Source organism: Amia ocellicauda, chromosome 1 (genome assembly GCF_036373705.1).
Source record: "Amia ocellicauda isolate fAmiCal2 chromosome 1, fAmiCal2.hap1, whole genome shotgun sequence".
In the NCBI taxonomy this organism is placed as follows: Eukaryota; Metazoa; Chordata; class Actinopteri; order Amiiformes; family Amiidae; genus Amia; species Amia ocellicauda.
In genome coordinates this window covers 58413709-58433207 of record NC_089850.1, presented here as the reverse complement: position 1 = coordinate 58433207, position 19499 = coordinate 58413709, and the positions used below count along the sequence as shown (strand labels likewise).

Below are 19499 nucleotides of genomic sequence, written 5' to 3'. Positions count from 1 at the left end.
AGTGCCGAGTCTTAAACAAAAACAAACAATAAAAACAATCAATCTGGTCCAATGACGACAAAAGGCTCCATAGGGCTCGAGGGGATTTGCATGCGACCTTTGGACATGTGCGCTGTGGGAAGGGTTAGAGAGAGCACGCTGCGACAGAAACGCACCGGGCAGAGCCAGCACAACAGTCCCTCCCCACTGTGGGTGTGGGGGGGTGAGGGAGTCCTCACTTCACTATTGCACAGTGACTCAGCACTCCAATCACTCACTCTCTCGCTCGCTCTCCGTGTCTGCGGTGTGGAAGCGATTTCTCTGAAACCTTCCCTGCGGCTGTGTGTATTAGTCAAATTGTAAAAGAGAAAAATACCACAGCGAAAAGTTTCCACAGCACTAAGAAAGACTGAGGTTCCTCAAACTGTGTCCCTTTTCCCTCTTCTCGGAACTCTCGGCCACGCGGCCAGACACCGTCAAGCTCAGACAATCGTCGGTCATCTGGTTTGGTTGATCTTCCTGTAGCGCAGTGAGGTCCGCTCGCCACACCGAGCAAGAGGCCGATCGGGACAGAAACCCGGTCCAGCTGTGATCCCTCTCCTTACCCCCTGTAGTAATGGATCTACTGTGCCGTTCTCTTACAGGACTCTGAACACAAACTCTCACGTTGGACTCAGGGTTGACATTCCCAGGACAACACCGCTCCCAGTAAATACAGGCCGACTGACCGATTGACTGAGTCTCTCCTCACCTGCTCTCCCAGACCTGTGTGTTAATGGGGAGTGGTATCCTGAACGAGCAAACACAGTGTGTGTGTGTGTGTGTGTGTGTGTGTGTGTGTGTGGGGGGGGGGGACGGGGGACGGGGGACACTGGCTGCGCTCTAGCCCAGATTGCACGGACCTGAATGATGACTTGTTCAAACGCCCATCAGAGGCAACCAGCTCCTAAAGCATCTCAGCTATTCGCCAGGAGAGGGAGAGGGTGCTGGGACACGGGATGTGGGGGGGGTAGGTTCTAATTACAGGGCTGTAGAAACGCATGCCTGAACAGACCTTCGCTGAAAGAACAGGAGCTTTTGTAAGCTGTGCTGCTGCCCTGTGCGATTGTGTACTCTGCGGTTTACACAGTGTGGGGGGTGCGCTACTGTACCGCACTGTTCTCAGCTGTGTTGTGCTGAAACGCACTGCTATGCTGTACTGTAAAGTGTTGTACCATTGTGTGGAATGTCTGCTTTCTTTCGATACTGTATTCTGATTCCTCCTACAGCATTGTGGGTAATCTGTGCTACATTGGACTGCACTACACATTTCTGCACTGCACTAGCGCTGCAGTAACCGCTCGCTCAGTCAGCTGGGCTCACTTCAACAAGGCGAGCAATCCACACCTGCAGCCGGCACCGCAGGGGTCAGAGTTCACAGGTCACAGCTCCACAGGTGTGTATGTATGACTGTGCTGAAGCCTGACTGGACAGTGCACTTTAATGGCTTCAAGACAGCAAGAGAGAAAGACAGATGGCAGAAAAAGAGGAGGGAGAAAGAGAAAGAGAGAATAATCAGAGCAGTGTTGTGACAGCTCAGGAGAGATGAGGGATGGCAACAGAATCAGGAGAATGAAGAAACAGAGAGAAGATCGGCAATACATGTCATATAATCATGTCAATAAAGCGCCTCTGAATTGAATTGAGAGAGAGAGAGGCAAGAGAGAGCAGAGGCAAGACAGAATTACAGAGGAATGGAGAGAGGGAGAGAGAGTGCCTGAAGGCTATTCTTGACACAGATTTGAGACAGGAGCAGGAGCCCTGCACAGCCCAGCCCCCCGCCCCCTCACACAGCACTCTCCCCTGACTGCTGCCTACCCTGTTCAGCCCAGTACCACAACGCACTGTGAGCACACTGCCCTGCCCCACCGCACTGCACACTGCGCACACACACTGGGACAGCTGGGGCGTCCAGTCCGTCTAATAAAGAGCAGGGCTGACCAATGGGATTGCAGGGCTGCCTGTCCATGAATCACTGATGCCAGTTGTGCGTGTGTGTGTGTGCGTGTGTGTGCGTGCGTGTGTGTGATGCCTTCACCCAACAGAAACACCACTCACTGCACTGCAAACTAGGCAGTAAGTCTACCAAAGTGTCAGGGCACTGCGGTCCAACAACGCTGAGGCCTTCGACTCTGAACACATCCCAGGCGAGAGATACGGCTGCTGTACCCATGAGGAAGGCAAATACATAAATACAGCAAATAAATAAAACTCAAGATGTGAAAATGGGTATTTATGCCTGTTTGGATAAAAGCAGACTGCAGAGAATGAAAACCAAAACACAAGAGTGAAAACAACAAACAAAATCAGAACTGATTTAGAGAGCGAGACATGGGGAGTTCTCTCAGACGCTGCTCTATAAAGGGGGCACCAGGCCTCTGGAGTCTCTCTCATCCCTGTGCCCCTCTGCTTTTCTGTACCTCCACCCTCGTCTGCCTTCTCCACACCTTTAGTCGTCTCACTCAAGCTCTCTCCCTCCCTCTCTGGCTGGATGTATAAGCCCTCTCTCCCTCTCCCTCCTCCGTGGTGACCCCTGCCAGCCCTCTCTATCCCGGCTTACTGTCCCACGAGGGCCTGAGCCGCTTACAGCCCTGACATCACCGGCTCCAGATGTTCCAGATAAAAATAGATGGAAAAACACAATCGGAGCAGAGAGAGAGGGAGAGAGAGAAGGAGCAAGACCCAGCCACCTTCCGTCTCCATCTACCTTTTCTCTCTCTCTCTCTCAATTCCTCTTTCCTGCAACATCTGAGTAACCATTCCTAGATTCTCGTAATCCGTTCATTCTCTCTCTACATTTCCTGCTTTTTCTTGTATCCCCTGCCCCCCCGCTCTCTCTCTCTTTTCATCACAGTGCACGCCCCACCTCCTTCCTTCCATTTCTCTGCCTCTGTCTATCTCTCATTACATTTCATTATTTTAATATGATGTTATGGGGGGTTTAATTGGGTAATGGTTTTGGCTTTACTTTGGATATGGTAGTCTTTGTTTTTTATTGTGTTTTTAATTTGGATTGTCTGGTTCATTTGTGTACTATGTTTGGTCTCTTGATCAATAAAAATAAATATCTGTCTCTTTCAAAAAGAATTTAAAAATCATTGTGTTGTTTCATTTCATTGTTATTAGTACTGAAACTGCAAACAATAAATTACAGCCCCACCCTGAACACACTGCCGCCCAGCATTGTGACACTACACTGTGACACGACACACCAGCCCAGCACTGTGACACCACACTGTGATATGACACCACACAGTGACACGACACTACAGCCCAGCACTGTGACACCACACTGTGACACGACACTACAGCCCAGCACTGTGACACCACACTACAGCCAAGCACTGTGACACGACACTACAGCCCAGCACTGTGACACGACACTGTGACACGACACTACACTATGACACGACACTACAGTCCAGCACTGTGACACGACACTACACTGTGACACGACACTACAGCCCAGCACTGTGACACCACACTGTGACACGACACTACAGCCCAGCACTGTGACACCACACTGTGACACGACACTACAGCCCAGCACTGTGACACCACACTACACTGTGACACGACACACCAGCCCAGCACTGTGACACCACACTGTGATATGACACCACACAGTGACACGACACTACAGCCCAGCACTGTGACACGACACTGTGACACGACACTACAGCCCAGCACTGTGACACTACACTATGACACGACACTACAGTCCAGCACTGTGACACGACACTGTGACACGATACTACAGCCCAGCACTGTGACACCACACTGCACTGTGACACGGCACTACAGTCCAGCATTGTGACACAACACTGTGATATGACACTACACTGTGACACGACACTACAGCCCAGCACTGTGACACCACACTGTGACACGACACTACAGCCCAGCACTGTGACACTACACTATGACACGACTCTACAGTCCAGCACTGTGACACCACACTGTGATATGACACTACACTGTGACACGACACTACAGTCCAGCATTGTGACACGACACTACACTGTGACACCACACTACACTGTGACACGACACTACAGTCCAGCATTGTGACACGACACTACACTGTGACACCACACTACACTGTGACACGACACTACAGTCCAGCATTGTGACACCACACTGTGATATGACACTACACTGTGACACGACACTACAGCCCAGCACTGTGACACCACACTGTGACACGACACTACAGCCAAGCACTGTGACACGACACTACAGCCCAGCACTGTGACACTACACTGTGACACGACACTACACTATGACACGACACTACAGTCCAGCACTGTGACACGACACTACACTGTGACACGACACTACAGCCCAGCACTGTGACACCACACTGTGACACGACACTACAGCCCAGCACTGTGACACCACACTACACTGTGACAGGACACTACAGCCAAGCACTGTGACACGACACTACAGCCCAGCACTGTGACACCACACTACACTGTGACAGGACACTACAGCCAAGCACTGTGACACGACACTACAGCCCAGCACTGTGACACGACACTACAGCCCAGCACTGTGACACCACACTACACTGTGACAGGACACTACAGCCCAGCACTGTGACACGACACTACAGCCCAGCACTGTGACACTACACTACACTGTGATATGACACTACACTGTGACACGACACTACAGCCCAGCACTGTGACATCACACTACACTGTGACACGACACTACAGCCCAGCACTGTGACACTACACTACACTGTGATATGACACTACACTGTGACACGACACTACAGCCCAGCACTGTGACATCACACTACACTGTGACACGACACTACAGCCCAGCACTGTGACACGACACTACAGCCCAGCACTGTTACACGACACTACAGCCCAGCACTGTGACACTACACTACACTGTGACACGACACTACAGCCCAGCACTGTTACACGACACTACAGCCCAGCACTGTGACACTACACTGTGACACGACACTACAGCCCAGCACTGTGACACCACACTACACTGTGACAGGACACTACAGCCCAGCACTGTGACACGACACTACAGCCCAGCACTGTGACACTACACTACACTGTGATATGACACTACACTGTGACACGACACTACAGCCCAGCACTGTGACATCACACTACACTGTGACATGACACTACAGCCCAGCACTGTGACACCACACTGTGATATGACACTACACTGTGACACGACACTACAGCCCAGCACTGTTACACGACACTACAGCCCAGCACTGTTACACGACACTACAGCCCAGCACTGTGACACCACACTGTGACACGACACTACAGCCCAGCACTGTGACACGACACTACAGCCCAGCACTGTGACACTACACTACACTGTGATATGACACTACACTGTGACACGACACTACAGCCCAGCACTGTGACACCACACTGTGATATGACACTACACTGTGACACGACACCACAGCCCAGCACTGTGACACCACACTGTGACATGACACTACAGCCCAGCACTGTGACACCACACTGTGACACGACACTACAACCCAGCACTGTGACACGACACTACAGCCCAGCACTGTGACACTACACTGTGATATGACACTACACTGTGACACGACACTACAGCCCAGCACTGTGACACTACACTGTGATATGACACTACACTGTGACACGACACTACAGCCCAGCACTGTGACACCACACTACAGCCCAGCACTGTGACACCACACTACACTGTGATATGACACTACACTGTGACACGACACGACACTACAGCCCAGCACTGTGACACCACACTACAGCCCAGCACTGTGACACGACACTACACTGTGATATGACACTACACTGTGACACGACACGACACTACAGCCCAGCACTGTGACACCACACTGTGACACGACACCACAGCCCAGCACTGTGACACGACACTGTGACACGACACCACAGCCCAGCACTGTGACACCACACTACACTGTGACAGGACACTACAGCCAAGCACTGTGACACGACACTACAGCCCAGCACTGTGACACGACACTACAGCCCAGCACTGTGACACCACACTGTGACACGACACCACAGCCCAGCACTGTGACACCACACTACACTGTGACAGGACACTACAGCCCAGCACTGTGACACCACACAAAATGACTGAATATAATCAAAATATAATATATATATATATATATATATAATGTTTTTTTCCATGTCTGGTGGATCGGTGCCGTTTTTCTCAGAAGGCACCTGCAGTGCGTTTATCAGCTGCAGCAGGAATTCATGCTTTACTCCTCCAACTCAACCCCCTCTCTCTCCCTCCCATTTTCCTGAGAACAGTGGACTTTGTACTTCGCTGCAAAATTGGGACAGCTAATCACTCAGAGAGAGGAAAACAGAGGGGGTGGGCATTTCTTCGTGCCTCCCCCACATTTAAAGGCCAACGGTCTGAACTCTGGGCGACGTTAGTCATTTTGCATCACCACACGGACGTATGCATTTCGTATCAGTAATGGAGGCAGGTGTCCAGTGTTTTCCATGTATTGGCTCTGACCTCAACAGGGAGACAGAAAAAGACAAAGCACGAAGTGAGAGAGAGAGGTGCTGTTCAAGGACAAACCCAGCCAGGCCTTTGCTGCCCACACCTTCACTGTGTGCGATTAATCAGGAGCAAACACGACGTCACCACGGCCCACAGCCCCCGAGCACCACAAGGCGTCTGTTTAATAAGGACACCGCCGCCCGGACCGGCCGGAGGGAGGGAAGAGCTGACAGACTGGGACGGGGAAGGAGGGAGAGCAGGCTTCGAAACAGAGCTGAGAGAGAGTGAGGAAGGAAGGCGAGAAAGTATTGGCTAATGAGAGGCAGGGGAAGGTCAGGTCATCTGGGTGAGCTAGGTAGAGTCAGAGAGAAAGTTGGCTTAGAAATCGAGCCGGGAGAAGTCACATGGGTTGGTAAGAGTACAGGTATGTAAACAAGGCTGGTTTGGCTCGTGCTCTCAGGGACTGGGAGAGACAGGGTGGGGCGGGAAACTTGGCCGCAGGAATGCATGGTTCTTGTGCCAGCGGGTGCAGGGTGGAAATGAGACCGACGGCAAACGGGCCCTCTCTCACACAGACGCACCGAACTGTCCCACTACTGCCTTCGCTGGGTGGTGAAAGTGCCGGATGGACGGACGGTCAGCTGGCCACCGCAGGCTGCCAGAGAGGGGCAGTGCCATCGGGGAATACGGCACAGGAGTGGTGCAGGGCAACAGACACGCTCCAGTTCTGGAGGCCGGGACAGTATTGTGTGTGCGTGTGTGTGTGTGTGTGTGTGTGTGTGTGTGTGTGTGTGCATTTTTGTTCCGCAATTTTTTAAATCAAGCAAAGGGGGGATGGGGGTTAACAAATTTAAAAAAAAATCGGAAGGTGTGGTGTGAGAGAAGCAGTCTCAGGAGACAAGCTCTATCTCTCCTTCTCTTCCTCTTCCCTCGAACTCCCTTTAATTCCTCCACCAATCTCCCCCCGATTTCCTTCCTCCCCGGTCATCTCGATCGCTGCCCTCCCTCTGTCCATACCTCCCCCCAGCTGGGCGAGGCAGCAGACCAGAGCAGCCGAACCGCAGGAGAGATGGCCAAGCGGCGTCCCGCAGCACGTAGGCCCCCATGTCACACGGCTCCCGGGTCCCCGGCGCACCGGACTCACTGCCGACGATCTCATCTCCAGATAGCAAGAGGCTTCACACACAGAGGCCTGCTGACGGAGGGGCCGAGAGCCTCTATTAGCGCTGGTGGGGATCCTATTTATAGAGCCCTGGAATGGCAGATGTTCAAAGACACAAGTACAAAAATTAAAAAAGACTTCCTCCACCCGTCAGCCTGGCACGCTCAACCGTGACTCGGAGAAAGCGCGAATAAAAACAAACGCAGAGATGTAAGCGAAAGGGTGCCTGCCTCTGCTGCCCTCGTTTTCGGGGGAAACATTCGGAGGCTGTCACTCTTTATTTGTTCGGACTGTTGTTGTCTTCACCGGCGCTGTGCTGCGCTCTAATCGCTCGCTCCGTCCGTCTGGTTGAAGTCTTTGCCCACAACGGCTGACTTCTGAAATAAGGAGCTGTGAGAAGTCACCTAACACATCTACACATCACACAGCGCGTCTCACTCACCGCAGAACACAATGCGGTCCAGTGAGAGAGGAGCTCCACGTGTGCGAGGCGCGGGTCACAACGCTGCAGGGTGGAAGATATCGATGTTCGTTTGAAACCGGAGCCGGTCACGTCTGGGCTAGAGAGACACTGGCCGAGGGAGTCCTATCCTGGCTGGGGGTCTCGGGGGAGATGCCTGCTGATGTCTTTGACGGTCCAAAAACTGGCGGAGTGGTGTAGAAACGGAGAAGAGATCTGAAACATGATACACCCCTCTCTTCGGCTTTGGGCTCGGGCCCTGGGCTCCGTGTGGAGGAAGGAGGAAGAGGAGAAGTAGATAGAGAGAGAGAGAGAGAGAAACTGAGTGGCGTAGCCCATTGTGACCCAGGCACTGGTTGTTGGCAATGTGAAGTGGTGCCGTCGTCAGCGTTAATGGGTTACAGCTGTTTACGATCACAGCTGTCGGAGCTCCTGGCAGCGGGTAACCTGGGAGCATTAAAGCTGCACTGGCATGACGCACACGGGCGGCCTATAGCAACACTGCATTCAGAAGGGTGTCAAAAGCACGGAGGGACAGAGCAATCACGAGAACGGGACAGTAAGAGACTGACCGCCACCCTGTCGCTAGATCCCCTCTGGGAGGAACTGGACTGGCGAATGCAGAAAAGAGCACCCCATTCAACCTGCGCTGGGACTGCAGGCGAGGTCCGGTACGACACTGAGAGCAGCTGGAGTCCTGTGCATGTGTGTCCGCAGCCCCGGTGCTGTGGTTTCCTATGCGACGGAGGACAGACGGCTCAGACCGGGCTGGGAAAAGCTGCAGTCCTGGTGCACACTGCACGTATGGAGTGAGAAGGTGAAGTGTATAGTTTATCCCACTCAGCACGTCTCTGAATGGAAATGTGGGAACAAGCATGAAAGACTGAGCGCCTCGCACACGCGCACAACAGCTGGCAGCTCATAAACCCTGACATTTCCATCTCTGAACATACGCAGACACACATTAACACTCTCATTGCTCACCTGCACCAAGAAATGCTTAGAAACCTACATGTCCCATCCCCAGCACTGCACCGGGAGGTGACTGACTGCTCCCATACACCCCCTCCCTTGACCCCCTGACCAGCCAGTCACAGCCAGGAACAACCTCAGAGAAACCACGTCACACTAGTCACAGATCACTTGCAGTGGGGCAGCTGTGCGAGTGTGTCTCGGGGGGGATGGGGCTCCAGATCCCACTCACCCCGGCAAAGTCTGCGTTTCACAGTCAGGGGGACAAAGGTCGTGCCAAGAGGTGGAGCAGAGCTGCCGCCCCATCGTCCAGTCCAGGAGGCCTTGGCACGCAACAGAACCGTAAATCACCAGCCACGGTACGTGTAACACGACCACCCAGCAGGCGAGACCCGTTTCCTGCCTGCATCTGACACCGTGAGCAACGACACCGGCTACTGTCGCCATCATTGTTGGCGTTACTAATATTACTGCTGATGTTGTGGCTGTAATTCATCTGCCTGGTGGCTCTATCCAGCGGCGCCCTGCATCATCAGCACAACCGATTACAAGCACAGGCACACAGTGCTGAGCAAGAGACGGGAAAGACAGAAAAACGACACTCGCTGCAGGCTTTTGTGTCTGAGCCAAGCCCAGGTGCTGAAGATCAAGAGCGTGATCTTATTTTGGGGAGATTGTGAGTCGACAGTTCAGAAACTCCCTGAGTGCAGACTGAGTCACTGGCTCCAGTCTGGGCCCTACAGTCCCCACAGCGCCGCTCCAGTCTGGGCCCTATAGTCCACACAGCGCCGCTCCAGTCTGGGCCCTATAGTCCCCACAGCGCCGCTCCAGTCTGGGCCCTATAGTCCCCACAGCGCCGCTCCAGTCTGGGCCCTATAGTCCACACAGCGCCGCTCCAGTCTGGGCCCTATAGTCCACACAGCGCCGCTCCAGTCTGGGCCCTATAGTCCACACAGCGCCGCTCCAGTCTGGCCCTATAGTACACACAGCGCCGCTCCAGTCTGAGCCCTATAGTCCACAAAGTGCCGCTCCAGTCTGGGCCCTATAGTCCCCACAGCGCAGCTCCAGTCTGGGCCCTATAGTCCCCACAGCGCCGCTCCAGTCTGGGCCCTATAGTCCCCACAGCGCCGCTCCAGTCTGGGCCCTATAGTCCCCACAGCGCCGCTCCAGTCTGGGCCCTATAGTCCTCACAGCACCGCTCCAGTCTGGGCCCTATAGTCCCCACAGCGCCGCTCCAGTCTGGGCCCTATAGTCCCCACAGCGCCGCTCCAGTCTGGGCCCTATAGTCCCCACAGCGCCGCTCCAGTCTGGGCCCTATAGTCCTCACAGCACCACTCCAGTCTGGGCCCTATAGTCCATAGATCAATGGCTACAATCGCATCACAGATTGCTGAAAGGTGTAACTATGAAAAGGGAGATTCCAGGCGCAACACAGGAATGCCTAACAGTGAGACACAACCCACTTAGACTTCAAACGGCTGTAGGGGTTGCTGTAGAACTTAGAAACCCTTTGAAATCAGGTCGATTGCTTTGTCTGGGTGTTTTTGTATCCATTATTTTGTCTCCCAACACAAAAAAATTAAGAAAAGAAAGCAACAAATCAACAAATAAAAACAATACAAATGAGGCAAAAACAAAACAAATAAAAGCAAGGCAGAAGTAATGGCAATAATTGAAAAGCTCCCCTCAAGGCCCGGCTTCACTGAGAGCTCTGAAGATCTGGATGCATAAGTTCCTGCAAATTAAGGGCAAACAATGCGGCTTGGCGGCCACAAAACAGCCTCCGTTTCCCTGCTGGGTTTAATTCCTAACCGAGACCCTTTCAAACACAGAGATAATGAGCACTGGCTGATAAACACAGGATGAGTCACCACTCACACTCACACTCACAGAGAGAGAGCGACCCACAGAAAAACAACAAACAGACTCTCACAGGCATGCACAGACATGCAGACACGCACAGTCACACACACACACACACACTCCTGCAGACATTCCACACAGAGGCGCACAGGCAGGCGCACACGCAGACACGCAGACAGACTCGTGCGCACACTCACACTCTCAGCACTGAGGCCACCAGCCACTCAGAGAACTCGCTCTCCAACAGAAAAACATACATTTTGCTTTTCTGCACATCAATAAAACCAGGAGAGAAACACGCCCTGCACACGGCCGGGCACTGAGGCATGGTAGCGTGGCGCCTTTGAGCATGAGGGCTGGCAGCCTGGGTTTCCAGGTGTGTGGCCGGCCCACTGAGACCACCCACAGCCCACAGAAAATGTGTGAATCTCTGAGTCAGACTGGAGCTGGGCAACAGGAGTGTACTGGTCTCGCTCAGGCAAGACCAAACGGATGACGACGCCACCACCCGCGGGAGCCTGACATCACCATCGCAGCGGACAACACTGTCTCACAAAAAATAGAGCAACTTGAGCAACTCTCCACACACCTGGTTGGATGCCCCGGCCTGTGATTACTCCTGCACTTCCTGTCGTGATGTGGCGGTGACACTCGCGGCGTTTCTCTACACAACACCCACGCTCCCCATGGCAGTCGTACCCCAGGAGCTGGGGGGGGACCGAAGGGAGCGAGGACTCCCGCGCGATGCAGCGGGCGTGAGACGGCTCGCTTCACATCCCTTAGTGAATTCACTACAGGTTATCGTTTTCTGTTTTGATTTGATTTGTTTTCAGCCAAGCAAAGACGCTGCGTTATCTGGGCCCGGCAGGGACGCGCCAAGGCACTGAGCTGACGACGGTGGGAGGGAGCAGGTGTTTACGAAAAGGAAAGTCCGGACTAACCCTGAACCTGCATAAACGAAACTGCAAGATTTGAAGTCAAGCTCAGCGCCTCCTCGTTCCTAACGCCGAGCTGCGGATACTCGTGACATTAATAGCGGACACGCAAGGGGCCCAGCGGACCGGGGCCTGCGCCGTTCAGCCAAGGTGACCGACAGCACAAACCAGTCCCCGTGGCCCCATTCATCTCCACGTGACCGTACTCTCGTCCACCGTGAGAGGAGCCGCAGTCATGCATAAAAGCAGGAGCCACGGTGTGGAGATTATACCATTCAAGCCTGATTGTCAGGAACCAGAGAGACGTTGCTGTAGTTTATTGCACGGTGAATCCCCAATAAAGGGTGGGACAAGCAAAGCGAAACGTTTCCTGCAGCACATTATTCATCACAGATGTGTTTACAGCGACTACAAGGTGACGGGTCAGGGGGGGGGCATCAGGGAGGCGTGCCGAGGAGCTGGGGGGGTTGGCAGGAGGTGTGAACAGGGAACGGGTCTGCAGCCGAGGCCAAGACATGACTCTCGCATCACGATGGGATTATTTGATCTGTTCTGCGATGCCTCTCTCGGAGCCAAGTACAGAATGTTCCCTTTCTCCCAGATTTACGGGGATTTGCAGGAATGGGGAAACAACACACAAGAGTGTTTCATTGTGAGAGTTTTTCTCTTCATCTTTAAGGTGGGGGAGGGGAGTTGTGGTGAGGGATTTTAACGTAACAAGTCTGATTAGCCTCGTCCAGGACACTGCCCAGAGAGTACTGAAGATCTGCCAGTAGGACACTTGACTGCTGTCTCGGTGCTGATGGGAGGTGGACCGGCCCGGCTCTCAACACCAGTGGGAAACAGACAGTTCTGACTCTTAATCATAATGGGAACAGACAGCAAACGAGTCTGCACAATCCCACAGAGACTCGATTCAAGACTGTACCATCCTCCAATACTTCTGTTCTCTCTGTCTGTCTCTCACTCGCTCTCCTGTCTTTTATTTTTGAAAAAGAGATTTGAATGCCGCAAAGCCAGAGGTAGCAGCTCTGTCTCTTGCTTTTCTCCGCTGTGAAACAGGGGACCTGGGAATTTGCCACCTCGTTCACATGCATCGCATTGTCTGACAGAGACACCTATTCACAGCGATTCGCACCTCTAAAGCAACTGAAACGCTCGCAGCCGACGACAATTTGCATTTAGATAGCGCATTTCCTCTCGACTCCTCGCCTCTGCATGGGGAACAACAGGCATCTATTTAAAGAGAGAGCAGACGGGATTTTTTTACGAGAAATGCGGCGCCACGCATCGCCGCCCGGCGCTCTGGTAGCAGAATGTGGTCGAGGCTGGTTTCCGGACTTCACGTCCTCATCTGACAATCACCTTGCGAGCCCTACGTTTCCCCATGGCAGCTGGCACGGGGGGGGAGAGTCCTCCAGGCTACCGTGCGTCTGCTGGCACTCACAGCTGCTTCCTCTGAGCCGAGATGCCATGGAAGTGCCTACTGTACTTAAGTGTGCGGTGCTGTACTCTACTGCACTGTGCTGTACCCTAATTTAGAGTGCTATGCTGTGCTCTACTTAACTCAAGTGCGCTGTGCTGTACTCTAGTGCAGGGGTTCCCAAACTGGTGCCCGAGGACACCCTGCCCTGCTGGTTTTTGTTCGGAGCTCTTAGTTATATAATTGAGCGTTATACAGCATTCTTAGTTCAATCAAGGAATCAATTAAGCAATTAAGAGCTCGGTTGGACCAAAAATCTACAGGAAAGGGGGTCCTCCTGGACCGGTTTGGGAACCCCTGCTCTAGTGCACTGTGCTGTATTCTAGTGTCCTATACTGTGCCATACTGTACATTAGTCTGCTGTGCTGTTGTGTAGAGTTGTAAAGGCTCACAATGTCTGCTGATCCTCCAGCAGCTGAAAGCCGTATCAGACAAACAGCAGCCTTGACTCAGAGACAACACAGCTCCGGACACGGCGGCAGACACACCGCTGGCGCTTGGCCTTGCCGATATTTGCTGCACACTCTTGCAGAAGATGCTGTTTACACAGCTGGGGACGCCATGTAGGGAAAAGCAGATACGTTGTGGTGAAAACCTGCAGGCTCAGGGCTTCGCACACACCTGCCTAAACAAATATGCAGTCCTGGCACGGAGGCTTTTATCCACAGAGACGGAGGGGGAGAGATATGGCACTGGCCGCCGTGCCGTTGCGGCCGGTTCGTAATTCACAGAACCGTTTGATGTGCAACGCTGTGACAGTCCCATGACGCCAGCAGTGTCACGCTTGAGACCCACACGCCGACCTCTCCGGGCTGACTGCTGCTGGGTGACAATTACAATGCACAACATTGCTCTGTCCGTCACCTTCTCTGCCAAATTCCACCGCATCGGCGCAACTGAACAGAACGGCACTATGATGGTAACGCCGGCACTTCAGGTGGCGGTTGTAATTTGGACTGTAATTCTCATTTCTCCCAGGTCCGTGCTCTGGCCTGGCTGCACTACCCCCCCGCCCCCAACGCCGCAGTGTGGGACGCAGCGCAGGGAGAAATATTCCAGCTATGTTGTCTTGGCCTTAATCTGTGTGCCGTATCAGTGAGTGCCGGCCTACGCATAGCACGGACTCCAAGACACTGCACTGCCTTACAGCCCCGGCTCCACTGTGTGTGCGTGTGCGAGAGTGCGAGTTCAGTCGAGTGTGCGTGTGCATACGTGTCAAAGGGGAGCTTTTTCTATGACGGCTCGACTGGAATCATTTCCCTTTTTTCATTTTGTATTTCTCACCTACAATTTCACAACTTTCCAGGGTGATCATTTCCCGAATGTATTCAGCAGATTTCGTTATGAGGCGAGAGGGTAAGTCATGGCAGAGAGAAGATGTGAACAACTGAAGCCAAGAGAGGAAAACTAATTGGGTTGTGAGGTAACGAGGCATTTTTGGGAGAACAAAAGTTGAAAGTCTGCTGTTTAGCGCAGGCCCAACTAACGACCTCTGTGGCAATTATTGATAGGCGGCAGGGGGCATGCTGTGCCAGTCCTCCTGCATACTGAGCCAGCATTTACAAATCCCAATTCCTGATTCCAGTTCCTCCCAGAGGTGTTCGATCTACAGGATTGTTAATGCTGCCAGTACTTCAGCGAACACCTGTGCATTAATTAAAAGGTGAAATGTTACACAGCATGAGCGAGTGCTGCAGAGAGACGGATTGTCGAACAGTCAGAAATGGAGAAGTGCACTGAACTGTCACACTCTGGAGAAAACAGCGCTGTGCTTTTCTGTGACACATCTCCGTCACAGGGGAACTGAAAGGTTGCATTCACCCACGGCCGATTTTTCCGGGCCTGATCAATGTTTTACAGAAGACTGGTCAAATGTTGCTGGGAGGCTGCACAATATCTAACCCCACCTGCCTGCTGCAACAGGAAGCCCCCTTTGTTTTCCTCCACTTCCCCTCCACGATCTTCCCCTTTCCAGGGTCATGATACATCAGACAGAAACTGCAGGGGCGGGGGGGGAAGACCCAATTCTTTATCGTTGCACACAGAAACACCCAGGGACCACAAGCGAGGGGGGAGAAAAATAAAGAGAAAGGAAGAAAAGCGGTTAAAGGAAAAGATAATTGGAGGTTAAGAAAGAAAGGGAGAAACAGGAAGGAGAGGACAGGCGAGAGGGAGATCCTGGCTGGGCCCACACTTCCTCACGGCATGTGCGGTGAACCGTGTCCAGAAGCGATTGGATTTCTCGTCTAGGAGTCGGTCCAAACCCGGAGCAGTGCGTACTGCAAGCGTGCATAAAGTGCTCAGTAACGGGATTCGAGGAGGCTTCTGTCTCCCGGGGCGAAATCAGAAGCTCAGCCTCGTTCAATCCAATCCCGTCCAATCACTAATTAAAAACACATTACTCCATGGCAGCTACGGTGTACATTTGGCAGAAGGAAAATTCCTGCGCGGCACAAGCTGCCAGTGAGCGTCTGAAGAGGGATTGTTAGCGAGTGACAGGGTTGTTTAAAGTTTCGGTCTGAAGCAGGTGTCGGACTAAGGAGGGCTATGTCTCCCGTCCCCATCCCCGTCCCCCCCATGACAAGGCAATTAACACCCCAGCGCTGGAATCAGGAGAGTGTGAAATTCACTTCCCTTGAACGGAGGGCTGGGCCGTCCTGCAGGGCCTTGCTTGGCTGCTGCACTGTTATACGCAGTGCCGCAGACTGGGGTCCACAGCCTCCGTCTCCCACCTCCCACAACCAATCCAGTGCTCCGATGGACAGAGAGACGCCACACAGTGCGGCCCCAAACACGGCTCTATACGGCAAAGCAAACGCCGTCACCACAAAGCCACAGACTCCCGGATGCCAGCTGCCGTTCAGAGCCAGGGTTTATTATGTCGCTGTCAATACCGAGTCATAGGCGGATGACAAGAGCTCAACTAGGTAAACAAACGACAACTAATCACCAGCACTGCACATCAGCTGGCATACACTCTGCTGAAAGAGAGACAGACAGAAAGAGAAAAGTGGATGAAAGGCTAGAAAGGATGAAAGAAAGAAAGGAGCACCACACTTCCTTGCAGGCTCTTGAGAAGCCATTCCACAAGGTATTACATCTCGTTTAGTCGGGGCGGGTAAGAGATCCGAGTCCAGACCCGAGAGAGAGAGAGGGACAGGGTTACCGGAGCCCAAAACAACGCCACCCTGCCGCACAGCGATACGTCTCCCTGAGCCCTGGAGCGCAAGACAAACAGGGCCGTCTGACACCAGCCACTGATGCTCTGCGGGAAACCAGGAGTTGCCTTCATCCACGCTCTGGTTATAAGAGCCTCATAAATGTTTCACAGGAGGCTTATTATATACATATTATATAATGGCGTAAAATATTGAACCTCTGTGTGGACTCGCTGGGATGTTATGTGGCTGAGATTCGGTGACTTTTCATGGTTAATATGATACAAAATAAAAACATTTTGATTTCTGTTGCTCCTCTATGGCATTTATAGTCTATCAAATATCAAATACTACATTACTGTTTAAGTATCCAGTCCCTATGACAAAATCCCCATGACCTACATGTCTGTATTCCCAATTATGTTTATTATTTATTGCTAGCATCATGCATTTCTTTCTTTATTCCTGAATCACTGGTGTCACTGTGCAACCTGCAGACATGTGAGCTGAAACAGGCGACCGTCACACACTGCGAGCACGGCTGTCATTCCAGTGTAATTGAACGCCCTTAATTGATCCAATTTTCAGTATTAATTGTGACGATGCTAAGGGCTGCCTTTCCAACGCCCTCCAATTTTACAGGTTTTCTTTTAAATGCATGAAATGTTTCCCGACCTTTCCCCGGATAGTTAATCTAGTATCACACACTGAACACTCAATCACCTCCAACATGATACTGCATTGTGATTTATTCGAGTGGCAACAAGATCTATAAAGGGTTTCCGCTCATAATAGACCAATAGCTGTAAAGAAATCAAGACTGCCAGCTCGCATTTCACATGCATTGTCAACGCTACCCGCTGGCACCGAGGTGTCACTCTTGCCACCCTGCCCGGCCGCTCGGCTTCCCCCGGGCCCGACACCCCGCCTTGACCGGGCGCCAGACCCGCCGTCTTTCACTTGATCTCTGCGGCGGTGCGGCTAATCACAGCCCCGCAATGCCCGAGTCCGGCCCCGCACAGGCACCGCACCGCCCGGCACACGACTGCCCACATCCCCGCCGCGGTGACGGGTCTGTCTTTATACAGTTACAATATTCATATCAATAAGAAGAACAACAATAACAGTGATAATACTAAGAATAAACATCATAATAATAGTAACAGATGAAAAGTAACGCGCAGCGCGGCGAGCCCAGGTGTCCAGTGTGACATCACAAATGAACCACTTCACCCAGAATGGGGGCGGCTGGACGGGACCGAAAATGCGCATAATTAGGGTATAACGAGAAACTTCACCCCTGTGTGAATGCATGCTTACAGATCCACCCTTTGTCACACGGCTTTTGAAATGACTGTTGTGGTTGATATAGGCTGGCGTTAACAGGCAGCCGAGCCCTGGGATTCAATCATGCAACCAGCTATAAAGCACAATAAAAACGAGCGTTTCTCCAGCAGAGAATAACCCGTTATTCAATCCGAGGTGGTGCAACACTGTGCAGCACAGTTAGAAGACAGCAATGGACCAGGATGGAAAACAACCAAATGTGGCACAAAAAAAACCCAACCACCGGCAACGCAATCCCGGGCAATCAGTGCGGGTCCGGCGCGGCAATGCGGGTCCATCCCAGCCCGCCACTCTTACCTCGATGTAGCCGGCCAGGGCTGGGACTGCGATGCCCAGGAACAGCACCGAGATCACGGGCACTGAACCCATCTTCGAGGTCGTCTCCGCCGGTCTCGGTTGCGTGTCGGTCAGGACGGAGCGCTTCCACCACCGCTGCGAGAGGAAAGCCGTGTACAGTCGTCCTGCTGTCGGCGCGATGGCCTCTCTGTCCCGTTACTCCTGCACGACTGAGCCGCTGCGCCACCAGGCGTCGGCTCTCCCCCCGCGGAAGTGAAGTCACACAGGGATGCGCCCCCTTTCTGTGGATCACAATGCTGAGCCAACCACGCCCATCCCAGCCATCCCGCTCCCTAGCATGTAACAAGACGCCCCCCTTCATTTTAACCATATTATTATTATTATTGTAATCACTAGTAGTACTTATTCCAGGTCTGAAGGGAAAGTCCTACTGAGAGACTGAGGAACTGAACCTTTTCACCCTGGAACAGAGGAGACTACGTGGGGACTTGATTCAAGTCTTCAAAATCATGAAAGGCATCGACCACATCAAACCAGAGGAGCTTTTCCAGATCAGCAGGGACACACGCACCCGGGGACACAAATGGAAATTGGGCTTCAAGGTGTTCAAGACAGAAAACAGGAGACACTTCTTCACACAGAGAGGCGTCACAATCGGAACAAACTCCCCAGCGATGTGGCTGAAGAGACAATTTGGGAACATTCAAAAACAGACTGGATAGGATCCTTGATCACTTAGTTATTAATGGACACCAAACGAGCACGATGGGGCGAATGGGCTCCTCTCGATTGTAAACTTTCTTATGTTCTTATGTTCTAGTAGAATTATTATTATTTGTCTGAAGTCAAACTAAACCAAGTTACATCTTGCTAAGGCTAGATACTGTAGAATAGGTGAAACATAGAATACAATAAACACAAAACAACAGGTACTGAAAGAAAAGTGCAAGACCAGCATGTAAAACTCAAAGCTTGTGTTCAACTCTTCTGTTGTGTAGCGGTGCGGTGTGGTGATGGTGATAACAGACTGAAGGCAGAGAGAGGGATGGGAGCGGAGGGAGCTGTCATCTGGAGAAACAGCACGAGGGAATCAGACAGGAAAAACACATCTGGATACGGCACACAATACGGAAAAAAGCACCAATACCATGAGTTTAAATAAATACTTCACACACAGCCTCAGCAAGCGCAGGTGTGAGGCAACTCTGAGTCAGCCCCGTGAAACCAGGGATCCTCCGAAAAAAGCTTAGCCTTCTCCGTGCCACTCTCG

At 52.4% G+C, this 19499-nt stretch overlaps 1 protein-coding gene across 3 annotated transcripts in view; it reads right to left on the bottom strand.

Annotated features, from left to right (window-relative positions):
- The window catches only part of aplp2 (amyloid beta (A4) precursor-like protein 2), a 46886-nt gene extending 28406 nt beyond the window's left edge, over positions 1-18480 (bottom strand). For 2 of the 3 annotated variants that reach the window (XM_066710966.1, XM_066710983.1), the window contains exon 1: positions 18230-18479. In XM_066710966.1, coding sequence (XP_066567063.1) covers positions 18230-18301 — 72 coding nt within the window. In that variant the 5' untranslated portion in view covers positions 18302-18479. Of the gene's footprint in view, positions 1-18229 lie in introns of all 3 variants that reach the window. The other variant, XM_066710975.1, reaches the window with a different exon arrangement.
- Positions 18481-19499: the final 1019 nt, after the last annotated feature.